The following is a 13,177-nucleotide window of genomic DNA, read 5'->3' on the forward strand; positions in this document are numbered from 1 at the left end:
ACGCATATTATATCATCCGCGTATCTAGCATGAAAAGACACGCCTAATTTGGACTTCAGTTCCTGTATGTACTTTTCTTCCGGATTTTGCATGAACACTTCCATAAGAATTGCTGATGTGGGGCCTCCCATTCAAAGACCGTTTGTTTGTCCATATATTTTATTGTTGAATTGAAAATAGTTTTGACGTAAAGTGGTTCTTAGCGTATTTGTGATTTGCATACTTTTCATTATGTTTTTTGTATTATGAACTACTGTTGAGCTAACTATGTCAGAAAAAAGATTTATACCCATCTATACCACTATCGGAGACTTTGGACATAGTTAGCTCAACAATAGTTCATAATACAAAAAACAAAATGAAAAGTATGCAAATCACAAATACGCTAAGAACCACTTTACGTCAAAACTATTTTCAATTCAACAATAAAATATATAGACAAACAAACGGTCTTGGAATGGGAGGCCCCACATCAGCAATTCTTATGGAAGTGTTCATGCAAAACATGGAAGAAAAGTACATACAGGAGCTGAAGTCCAAATTAGGCGTGTCATTTTATGCTAGATACGCGGATGATATAATATGCGTTTTAACTACTAATAACGAAGAGCTTGTACTGGAGTACCTCAACAAGCAGCATGGGAATATAAAATTTACAATTGAAACCGAAAAAGACGGAGGAATCAACTATCTAGACCTCACGATAAATATTGATAAAGAAGCCAAAAGATTTAACTATGACATATATAGAAAGCCAACGGCCATCGACACAATAATACACAATATTTCAAATCACCCCCAACAACATAAAAATGCAGCATTAAGGCACTTGGTACATAGACTTGAAAGAACACCTCTTACACAAGAGGCATATAAGAGAGAACTTGAGGTCATATATAATATCGCTGCAAACAACGGATATAAAAAAGCACTAGTAGATAAGCTCAGAAGGACAAGTGGAGAACCAAAATGAAATAATGAAAAGGAAAATAATAGCTGGACGACTATGACATATACTGGAAAAGCAACATATAAATTGGCAAACTTCTTTAAAAAATACAACATTAACACAGCATTCAAAACATCGAACAATCTAGGGCGAAAACTATGAACTAACACCAACTCAGAGGATCCGTTTAGCAGACACGGCGTATAAGTTAAGGTATAACATCTGCAAAGTGCCCAACTGTGACTGCAATAATGCAAAATTATTGAGCTGAGAATATGCTTTTTCCACTCAAGTCAAACGCAATCATGTGATCAATGAGAGACAATGAATGAAAAGCAATGAATGAAAAACAAAGCGTAGAAGCACCAACAAAGGCTCGCAAAAACTTGAACAGCAAAAGGTCCCGTTTTACAAAAGAAAACAACTTGATTATTTGCCGACCAGCAATAATAATTATTCATCGTTGACCTTGAAGTTTTAGTCACGTACGCTTTAGAGGTCTCATTGAACGATATCAATTTACAGGACGGCAGAATAATTCCATTCACGCATAGGACGAGTAGCATCGCTGTAAAAAAATTGAATGAAATCCTTTTGTTAATAAAACGAATTAAATCGGTATAAAAAGTTGTTTTTTCATTATTTAGCGGCCGAGATTAAGGAACTGTACAGGATTTATGCAATCACTCAGCATTACCCGTGGACCTAGAGAGACCCGTATTTCCAGGAGGAAAATATAATTGTTTCTAAAAAATAAAAAATATAATAAGTGAAAATTTACTGTAAGTATTAATTCAAAATCATTAAAAGTGAAGATCGAGTAAAAAATTTATCAAAATATAAAGTGTAATGAAAATCAAATTTTGTTAAAAAAATGTGGGCTTATTCATTCAGTTTGGCAAGAAAATAATGCTTAGTGAGAAACAAGGTTGCCTTCAAAACAGCTTTTCTCAGTAAAATTGCAATTCTGTTATATCTTAATTTTCGAAGAAAAATAAAAGTTTACCATAGTTAAAACAAGCGTTAATGATCGAAACCGATTTATTGCATAAAAGTGCTAATTTAAAGATAATTATTTTTTTTAGCACGTGCGTTTCTAGTAAAAAAGAAAAGAAGAATTTCTTAAAGAGATTAAGGAGCGTAAATTTAAGGTCTATACCCAACACCTCTTTCGTGTTTAATTTTTAAAATATAATCTATCCCATCAACATCAATATGAGCGTCAGTAGAGAGCAAGTTCTGGAAATAGTGAACACATCCGCTGAGCGTGCTACGCAGGCATTTTCCCAGCAGCTTAGGGAAATAACAGAAGCATTGAAAAAATTAGCTCCTCCCACTGTTCAGGTTTATAAGCCAGTATCTATTGATCCTTCAGTGATTGATAATAATGCCAGTTTAGATTTAATCAAGTCACTCCCAGAATTTAAAGGTGGCTCCCAATCATATCCAGCTTGGCGCTCGGCAGCAAAATTCGCCATAAATTATTACAAGCCAGGCTCGGAGAAATATTACATAGCCGTTGGCATTTTCCGTAATAAAATTACAGAGTCTGCTAATTCCACCCTATCTTCATTCAATACGGTTCTAAACTTCGATGCAATTATTGCAAGGCTAGACCAGTCGTATTCTGATAAGAAGCCATTGTACGTCTTAGAAAATGAGCTCAGTGTTCTTAGACAAGGGAATTTGTCAATTACCGATTATTGTGAAAAAGTTGATAAACACCTCAATCTAATAATTAATAAGCAGATTATGTCGAATAACAACAGCGCTGATACTCTTGATGCTCTTAATAAAAGAGCAAGAGAGAACGCACTACGTGTATTTATATCTGGACTTCGTCGTCCAATGTGCGACATTTTATTTTCGGCAAGACCAAACGATCTACCTTCTGCACTTGCAATAGCTCAGGAGCTCGAAACTAGTTACATGCGTCATGATTTCGCCCGAGATTTCGCTGTAGGAAATGCGGCAAAGATAATGCCCCACCAACAAGCTATTGTCCAAAAAACCCCGAACGTTACACATCATTTTCAAAATACTGACTCTAGACCAACACCAATGGAAATCGACCACAATACCTCATATTACCATAGACGTCCCGCTCCTCAAATTCAATATAGCTCACATGCTCAGCAAAATAAATTTGCTTCTCAATCATACCCAGTAGTAAGGAACTCATCGGCGCAGGTCCCTCTTCCGCCTACGGTATTTAAGAGATCACGTGAGGAATCGACGTCCAATCACACACCCCTTCATAAAACACAAAAAATTTACTTTATGCCCGAAAAAGAAGTTTTCAGCGTAAGTGGAAAGTATAGCAATGATTTCCTGAATGAATATTATGAAAGCGGTACTGAAAGCTATAACGGTGATACTGAAACTCACAACTGTAGCCAAAGCCAGATCAAAACCGAACAATTTGAGGATATAAATGTTTTAAACTAGGATCGCTCCTACCCTTTATAACAAAAACATCCTGAACAATTGTGGTGTTTCGCAAACTCGGCAACGGAGTGGAGGCACCACAATTGCGTTTAGGTTAGATTTAAATGAAAGGAAAAGAAAGGCGAGAGATATTTCTCGTTATAATAATTTCTTTATTATAGTGAAAAATTAAATTTGAACAATAAATTACCTTTTTGCTATTAGGGTGGCGCAAATTAATGAGAATTTAGGCGTCGGGCCTAAACATGCCGGCCCCCTTGCGATACGCAACAGCCCAGACTCCGCGCGAGCGTCCCCGACCACGATTTGTCTTAAACTAGATTCTAAAATTAAATGGTGCGCGCCGGATGGCGCGACGGCATCCTCCTTGCCTTCGCCGTGACCTAGAGCTAGGACGATAGAAAAAAAAATTAATGGAAAACGTAACATATATTTCTTGCCATTTGTATAAAACTTCATTTATTTCGGGAAAATACAATATACATGTATAAGCTTATCATCAGCTAACTAACTCTAAATAGCCATTGAGGTATATCAGATCGGGTGGGTCCCGGAGAGTACCCACCCGAAGATCGTGCTTTGCGCGAGCAGCGATCCGAAGGATGGTGGCAATGTGCCCGACGTCATGATTTCGGCGTAGACGTCGCCGCCTAGGACGAGGCGAATTGGGGTGGACGCATAAAAGTGGGGGTCCGCAAGACGGATGTGCTCGTAAGGAGCCGCGACGCTGGGGTCGACGTTGTACGTTGGACTGACGCGCCTGAACTCGTGGACGCAGACTGCGTGAGTCGTCACCGTCTTACTCTGCCCATGTTTGCCTCTAAAACGAATAAAACAGCCGGTTTCGCCGTCGGCGTTGGTTGTCGGCAGTGCTAACTCTCGCGCCAGCCTGCGGTCGATCGTTGTGCGGGGGGAACATGCGTCTATGAGTGCACGAATGAGGTGCAGACGCCCTCCGGCTTCCACCTTCACGATCGCAGTCGGCGCCAGAGCAGCCATGGGCCGAAGAGTTGGGCCGGCTGAGGCGCGGGCCGGAATGACCCCGTTCCGGAAGGAACTGTGTTGGGGTAGCTGGCGCGGCCGAGTGGCCAGTCTACCGTCTCGATGGTCTTCCTTCACGTGTCGTATCTCGTGTAGCTGGCGCGGCCGAGGGGCCAGTCTACGATCGCGCGTTGGTCGATGTGCTTGCGTTCGTTGTTGCGTAGGTGGGCGAAACGGCCGTGATTCCGCTCCACTTTTTCCTCGTCACTCGTGTGCTAATAGGGGTCGGAACGGCCATGGGTCCGATCCCCTAGTGTCGGAATTTACTATATGGGAGCCCGCTCCACTCCCGGATGGCAGTTGTGGTTCTTCTGCAAAGGCCGACTCGGACGCGTGGAGAGACAGCGCCTCATCCATCATCCCGTCGTCCACCTCTTCCATCGTAGGCATCTGCTCATAACCTTCTCCCTCTTCTTCCATGACTAGCTGGTACCAGCTCTTCGGCGGCTCTGGCTCGGACGACAAGTCCTCCATGGAAAGGTGCAGCGTGGTATGATGATTGCTACCACATCTTCGGCACCTTCCTTTGCTAGTGCAGTCTTTGGCACGATGTACCATTGAAAGGCAGTTTTGGCAGTACTTGGCCTTTATAATTTCGCGCAGTCGTTGCAGCGCCGACTTCGCGCGGTAGATCGGGCATGACCTGATTGGGTGTTTCGCGTCGCATAAGTGGCACGGCTTTGGGTAACGAGCGGCCTGGCGCTCAGTCCTCCTTCTTAGCGAAGCGTAACGAGTCATTCTATTGAGAGTATGGAAGAAACTAAAGGAAACTCGTTGAGTTGTTATGACTGTGTCACGCTTTCAGTGGCGAGTAAGCCCCAATTCTATTATCGGCGCTTTTGAAATTTCGCGCGTGAGTAGGGTGAAAACATGTCTAAAAGCCTACGAGAATATATTCATCTCGCGTACGTTATGTGCGTTGCTTCTTTCCCCGCACGTTATGTGCCTGGGTCATTAGTCCCTTATTCTGTTTAATTTTGTGTCATCCGGTAGCGCTTCAGCTAGTCAGGCATACTAGTGCTGCAGAAAAATTGACATTTAAGTTGCTTGGTACTCACATTTTGGTACCGAACCGGGTAGAGAGTGTATCATGTGGGATCTTGCGAGTCATTGTTATTTGTGTTGTTGGTGCTAAAAAACCGACAACTTTCCTGCCCGCCACAAAACAAAAGTGTTTGGACGGCAAAATTGTATGCTATATAAAGAACAAATATAAAATCTTCGTTTTGGACGAGGCGAAAAATTTGTCGAATGACCCATTCTTTTGTATTGCCCTTCGATTATTTGTTCAGCTTTTCACAATTGCGCTTGTAGTTCTGTTTTATTGATAGCTTTTACTAAAAGGTACGGTTCCCGAAGTGTATTTGGCTCCGATACCGATTTGCCAGAAACGGGTTTTTGGGTACCCGTTTGCATCTTCTTATGCATCCCTAATACAATGTACATTTAAAAACCCGGCATATATATGTACATACGTTGGTACAAGTATATGGGCAGTCAGTGCACGGACTTTACCGCATTGGTAGATTGACCTACCTTTTTGATCCCTTTTCATTTTCTACTACTTTTACGACTTCTGCTACCAAAACTAAGATTCTACCAGGCATGCTTAACGAACGAAACGATATCATTTCGTTACGATAATCAACGTTAATAAACGAAACGAAGTCACTTCGTTTCGTTTATTAACGTTAAGATCGTCAAATTAACGAGCCCACCCAACTAATCTTAGGAGGGGATACTGATTAAATCAGTCAATTTTTGAAAAACTTTGTGAACAACTTTAAACAAGAAGTAAATTATTGATGAGATAAATAGCCCCTTTTTTTTTGAATAATTTGAAGAAAAAAAGTTTGACGTAAACGGTAACATGCCGAAATCGGTTATTTTGTGGCAGTATTTTGGTACTTTGGAATATGGTTGTTGTGATTAGACGTTTTGGTACATTGTGTTAGTACTTCACACTCACAATACATGAAAAAAGTGAGTATCGTATAGTCATAAGCTATGTATAAACAAATGTATGTAGTTTTGTCTTGTTTACGTGTTTTAAAAGTGGCATTTCCTTGAAATGCACGTTACTGGTTTTACAACAAATGATTAATGGTTTGGTACAAATATGAACCGTAGCGGTTGTTTTCTTGGTAAAAACTACCAACTACTACCATTTTCGTTTTTTTTTTTCCAACATTTTCCTCTTAAAAAGTCCGCGTACTGGTAGATATTTACCGGCAGCAAGACAAAAAAAATTATTGAGATTGCTTGAATTGAAACAAACGGGACTAATCGAAAGATTTTTTCCGTTGCTTCATTCTTTTTACTACGGCGCGTGGCCGTAGTACTATCGTTTGCGGATTTTTGTATGCAGAATAAGGGTAAGTAAAATTTAACATTCAATTAAAAATATGGTTAAGAACTTATTGATAATTAAATTTTTATCTTTTCAGGTGATTCTGGTGGATGGTGATGGTCATCGGACAGGGCGCCAGTTTTTCTTGGTTTTTCACTGGTTTTTTTTTTTTTTTTTTGGTTTTGTATGTACCGGCATCACAAAAGGGGTGCTCCAACTGCGGCGTCGGCCGCGCCGTAAGTTGTCACCTTTTTTGCGCTGCCCATTTATGCATGTACTAATGGATTTTTTTCTCTTTTTTCGTTGCAGATTTTGTTATCATGCACTTGTAATTTCCACAATATCTAAAAAATGTTAAAGGTTTGAGTGAAGAAACCACAACCGGTGTACACAATTTGTATAAAATGATGAAGGATGGTCGCCTTGGTGTACCTGCCATTAATGTCAACGATTCTGTAACAAAGAGTAAATTTGATAATTTATATGGTTGCCGCGGATCGTTGATCGATGGTATTAAACGCGCTACAGATGTAATGATTGCTGGTAAAGTATGCTGTGTTGCCGGCTATGGTGATGTAGGCAAGGGTTGCGCACAGGCTTTACGTGGTTTTGTTGGTCGTGTTATTATCACCGAAATTGATCCAATTATTGCACTGCAAGCTGCTATGGAAGGCTATGAAGTTACAACTATGGAAGAAGCATGCCAAGAAGCAACTATTTTTGTTACCACCACCGGTTGCAAGGACATCATTACTGGCGCTCATTTTCAACATATGCCCGACGATGCAATTGTATGTAATATTGGTCATTTCGATTGTGAAATTGATGTAGCCTGGTTGAATGCCAATGCTAAAGATAATATTAATGTTAAACCTCAAGTTGATCGTTATACGTTGGCAACGGTGAGCGTTTCATATATACACGAAATTCCAAGAGTCTTTTGCAATATATCCACCGACACTTGACGCACAGTGCCATTTGAATCAATACAACGTGGAACAATTTTACCTAACATTTGGTCAGTTTGATTGAATTTCGATGGTGCCTCACAACCGATTTTCATTGATTTAATATAACCGTCCAAGGCGTTATTGAAGCGCAAACGCGTACTTCGGAATTCTTATCTCTTGTCCACGATTCCAATATTGATATTATTAAATCGAGTGTAGATGGTGATGGATCGGTTTCAATGATTGCCTTTGCGAGTGCATTCAACTCGGGCAATGATTCATTCAAATGTTTTGCCAAAAAACTATTACGTTCATCTTCTTCTGGAGAATCAAATTTAATTTTTAAATGCTGAGCGCACGTAAAGAAATTTTTGCAAGCAATCTCAAATATAACACTGCCATCAATGGAATCCGCGGTATCAACTCCACCAATTCGTATAAAATCAGTGCCCAATTTCAAACTAATTGGCAGCAAAGGCAAATCATTAAACGGTGCCTCCATTGGTATGCTGAAAACAGCCTCCATTATTTGCTTACGATATTTTAACGGCGCCGGTAATTGCTCTTGAGTACCAATTATTTGATTACAAATGCTCAACAGAGTCCTAAGAATAGCCGACATTATGGTTTGATCTTTCGTACCTGTCAGCTGTTGAATTAAAATAATTTTTTGTTGCCGCCGCAAGATAAGCAACAAGATAAAGGTAGTAGTTCAATTGGTTATCTCTCTAGCGATGGTAATACAAGCGACTTCAGTTTTACCACGCATCTTTCTTGGGTATGGCAAATTGCATGTGAATATACTACATTCCGATTCATACATTTTAAATTCTGAGAATGTCCATAATCTCAATGATCAATTGAAGAATGGCTGCATTTTAATACAAGGCTATGGCATACGGCCACCTGATCGCTTGTGTTATGAGGCATTCCCCTTCGATCGTGATGATCCATGTCAGCGGACATGGTCTAACCATAAAGCTGTACAACAGCTGGCTAATTATTTAGAGTTAGAACATAACTGTGGTTTTCTAACATTCCTAAATACCGGTGTACCCGATATTGGTTGCGAATTTTTTGAGCTGCAAGTACGTTTAAAATATCCCAAGAGTAAAACAAAATCAGCGGTCCCAACAACCGCGGGCGTTATAAGCAGCAAAACAAATGTGCCAAATTCAGCTGCGACAGCTACTGCAACAACAAGCACGGCATCAAAAAACAGCACAAGAACCACAAGGGTTAAGTCTTGTTAGTCTTGTTCTAAGTTCGCGAAATGCCGCTGGTGTAGTTGCGCAATGTCTAGACCGGAAAGGTAGTCCGGTGTTTGGTGCATGGATCCAAAGGTTTAGATTCCGCACTGATTGTAACCTCCCTTGTACAAATTATTCTCAATCCTGACTGTCGCCCCGTGCGAGGATTACGAGCGCTGATTGAGCGCGAATGGATACAGGCAGGTCATCCATTTGCATCACGTCCTCGCTACGCATGGACAGAGTCGTTCGAAAAATTCGGATTCAAGTATATACGCAATTCCCATGCAGTATTGAATGTAGTTCACAATTGCTAATTTTATTGTATGAGCATAGTTACTTCTCGCAATTTGGAACATTTTTATGGGATTCCGAATGCGAACGCCACCAACTGAACGTACATACCCGCACGACTAGTCTATGGTCATATTTAAATCGGCCAGATATTTTGAAAAATATGCTAATTCCGTTATATGAACCCAATTCAAATGTTATTAGGCCTAGTGTTGCGCCAATCTCACTGGAGCTTTGGAGGAGCCTGTATCTGCATTGGACAATTGAGCATACAGAGAACTTGAATGAAGACCTGACCGAGAGTATTCAGAAATTCACAACCTACGTCTTTGAGATAATGTTAACTTTTTAATCGTATATAAATGCAAACAACTTGTGAAACTTATGCGTGTATACATGGAATCATACCTACGACACCGACGCGTCAGGCCCATGTGAATTTAAACTACTGGTACTCACCGAAATTGATGAGCTTGCGAAAGATGTTAAACCGACATTATGTCCTACAATGGGAAGGTATGGGAAAAATATACGTTCACTTCGTTAAATAAAATATCTTTGTTGTTTTCAGCAGAGATAATTACAATTCCGTGCTAAACTAAGTCTGTAAAATGGGGTCTGGATCCCCAGTCTGGTGGTTTCAATCTTCCACACTCCGGCAAGCGTGCCCTCGGTTATAGAGCTGAAGCCAAGAGCTTTAAGGTAGATGTTCATCGTGTCCATATTTGTGGTTAACATGTTGCTGAGGATGCCCCGATGATGCTGATAATGTGAGTAACTATTTTAAATAGGTATTGATCAATCTAACGCCCCATTTAAGTTTTACCACTGTGTCTTGTTACTCGCTTATGACACGGCACCAGTTTATCCCCCATTTCCCCGCGGATCAACCTATAGAAATTTATAAAAAAAGTGTCTAGCAAAGTACGTTTCCTTTCGCATTTCGGCTTATTGCGAACGTTTTTCTTCTTTTCTGTTCTTACACGTCGGCAGAGTGTGGTTGTGAAAAATGCAAAATAAAGTACAGTTCTGAAAGTATAGGTACTTAATAAACAGGCAGATTCAGATGCCTTGCCGCTCGGAGTCGGCATAAAACATGTAGGTCTCGTCGGGCCAATTGGTAGCGAAAACCAAGAGGAGCACGACGCAAATTGTAAGAGAAGCTTGGCCCCAGATCTCTTCGGAGGCTATCGCGCCTTACATTTATTTTTTTTTTTTTATTTTATTAAAACTGGTACAAAGAATTCTTGACAGTAATCTGTTAGGACAGTAATCATTTTGCAAATTTTTGTCCTAAATTCCAACTAGGCTGGCTGTCTAGGCAGCATAACGCACATAATGCATACAGATGCAATAAATTACAACTCTTCAAAAAGTCGTTTGACATTCCTTCCCGTAAATTTTTGTCCTAACTTCCAACTAGGCTGGCTGTCTAGGCAGCATAACGCACATAATGCATACAGATGCAACAAATTACAACTCTTCAAAAAGTCGTTTGACATTCCTTCCCGCAAATTACGGTGGAGGATGTCAGTTGTCGTTACACGGATAACACTCCATGGATCTATAACAATCTGGAGTTTGTATAGCTTTAGATACGAGATGGGCTTTGCACGGTCCAAGTGGAGCTGGCCAATCGACACTATTCAACTTTTGGATGACGATTTGGAATCAACCTCTAGTATGATGCACAAAGATTCTCATTTTCGTATTGCACGCTGTCATTGGCACTTGCATGATTTACTCGGCTTGTATCTAAGTCCATTAGAGTAGATGATACGTGAATTCCCAGAGGTTAAAGCAAAGGGCAGAAATGGGTACAGTTGGTGGACGCGATGATTTTACGGGGCGTCAACAACTATGTCCGCATACGGCAGCCTTCCGATGGTCAACGCTGACGCGTTGTAATGGCTTTATATTCCGTCCTTGGCTTTGACAGAGTTAAGCTTTTGTGCGGTCCTGCTACCCAGGGAGTATTCACCTTTTCATTCTGAAATTTCGGAAAACTCTTTTCCGTTAAGTAGGTGGAAGAGTTCCGACGGAATGAATGGAACAGGAGGTCGACTTTTAATACGTGGCATGCAGTTGGATAGCATTTATGCATGTATGCCATCAAAATTAATGAGCTATGAAGCTGAATGCTTAAAAAATATCGTCTGATAATATCGTCTGATATTTTTTTTTTTTTATTTTATTTGAAAGGGTTTGAGGTTTTGGACTGGTCAGGTGCTGTTCTTACAAATTCGGGTTGAGTTAATTGAGGTTTGGAAAAATCTAACTCATTTAAAAATGCTAATGTCTGGGGCAGATGGGTTTACCAATCTGCGGTAGGCTTTTCCGGTGTCCTCGCTCTGAGTCGGGGTTTGCTTTGTAAGCTTAAGAATAGAATGGGCTGAGTCCCTTTAGGTTCTGTGGCAGATAGAGTATCTGCGTTAGGTTATTGGTTGGCCTCGTATCGGGTGAACGAGAGCTGGGGTTGACTTTTAGAAAATGTTAAGACGAGGGTAATTTTTTTTTGATTTTTCTGAAAGGACGTATGTGGAAGAACGGAGGGATTGTTAAGAGGAGCACGTGGTCCTCTCACAGTCTGTCTCCGTGGGAAGAAGGATCAGTTTGACCAAAGGTCGTCTGACTTGACCCTTCTCAGTTCTGAGGTCGACAACACGTACTCGGTTATCTTCGCCGGGGTGTACGTTGACGACTCTACCTAACCTCCATTCGTTGGGAGATAAATTGTCCTCTTTGAGGACAGCGAGATCTCCCACTTTTAGATTTTCCTTGGGATGCTTCCACTTCACTCGTTTTTGGAGTTCGGATAAATATTCGGTTTTCCATCGCCGGCAGAAGGTTTGATGGAGGGCCTTGAGCTTCTGCCATCTATTTAGCATGGAGGCAGGGCTTTCGTTCGCATCCGGTTCTGCCGGCGCCAGAAGATGGCTGCCGGTGAGGAAATGTCCTGGGGTTAGTGGCTCCAGGTCCGTTGGGTCATTGGACGCCGGGCTGAGAGGCCGTGAATTTAGGCATGCCTCGATCCGGCACAAAAGGGTTTGGAACTCCTCCATGGTATATTTATGGAGAGAAGCGACCTTTTTGAAGTGGCTTTTGAAGCTCTTCACTCCCGCTTCCCACAGGCCGCCCATATGCGGAGCGCCGGCGGGAATAAAATGCCAAGTTAATGCTTGATGGCTATACTTGGAGACTGTTTTGTCTCGGCTTTCTGCCAGGAAGGCTTTGAATTCCGATCGTAGAGATCGGGAAGCTCCGACAAAGTTCGTACCATTGTCGGAGTAGATGTTTTTTGGACATCCTCTTCTCGCGATAAACCGCGAAAAGGCTGCGAGGAAGCATGGGGTGCTCAGGTCACTAGTGGCCTCTAGGTGGATGGCCTTAGTGGAGAAACAAACAAATAGGCATACGTAGCCTTTGGACAGTCGACATCCCCTACCGCGGTAGCTTTTTATGTTGAAAGGCCCCGCGAAATCTACCCCGGTATTGGTGAACGCGCGAGTAAAAGTAGTACGTTCGCAGGGAAGGGTACCCATAAGTTGGGACTGCGCCTGCTTCCTGTGAATAATGCAGGTTTTGCAATTGTGGATGATGGCTCTGATCATTGTCTTGACATTCGGAATCCAATACTGGGTTCGAATAAGGCGGAGCATAAGTTGGTTCTCGCCATGAAGGGAATCATGATGAATCATCATGACTGCAAGGCGAGACAGCCTGCAATTGTAAGGCAAGATGATCGGATGACGCTCGGTGTACGACATGTCTTTTGAGGCCCCTAGACGCCCCCCTGTTCTGATAATATCATCTTTGTCGATGTATGGGTTGAGTGACAGGATTTCACTTTTCCGATCAATAGGTTCCCTATTTTTTAATTGTAAGTATTCTGTAC

The 13,177-nt window shown here is 41.5% G+C and overlaps 1 protein-coding gene across 1 annotated transcript; it reads left to right on the top strand.

Annotated features, from left to right (window-relative positions):
* Positions 1-7,192: 7,192 nt before the first annotated feature.
* LOC137237925 (adenosylhomocysteinase-like) lies at positions 7,193-7,753 on the top strand. Its single transcript, XM_067762300.1, has one exon. The coding sequence runs from the start codon at positions 7,193-7,195 to the stop codon at positions 7,751-7,753; it is 561 nt and encodes a 186-aa protein (XP_067618401.1).
* Positions 7,754-13,177: the final 5,424 nt, after the last annotated feature.

This window comes from Eurosta solidaginis, chromosome 1, assembly GCF_040869045.1.
Source record: "Eurosta solidaginis isolate ZX-2024a chromosome 1, ASM4086904v1, whole genome shotgun sequence".
Lineage (NCBI taxonomy): Eukaryota > Metazoa > Arthropoda > Insecta > Diptera > Tephritidae > Eurosta > Eurosta solidaginis.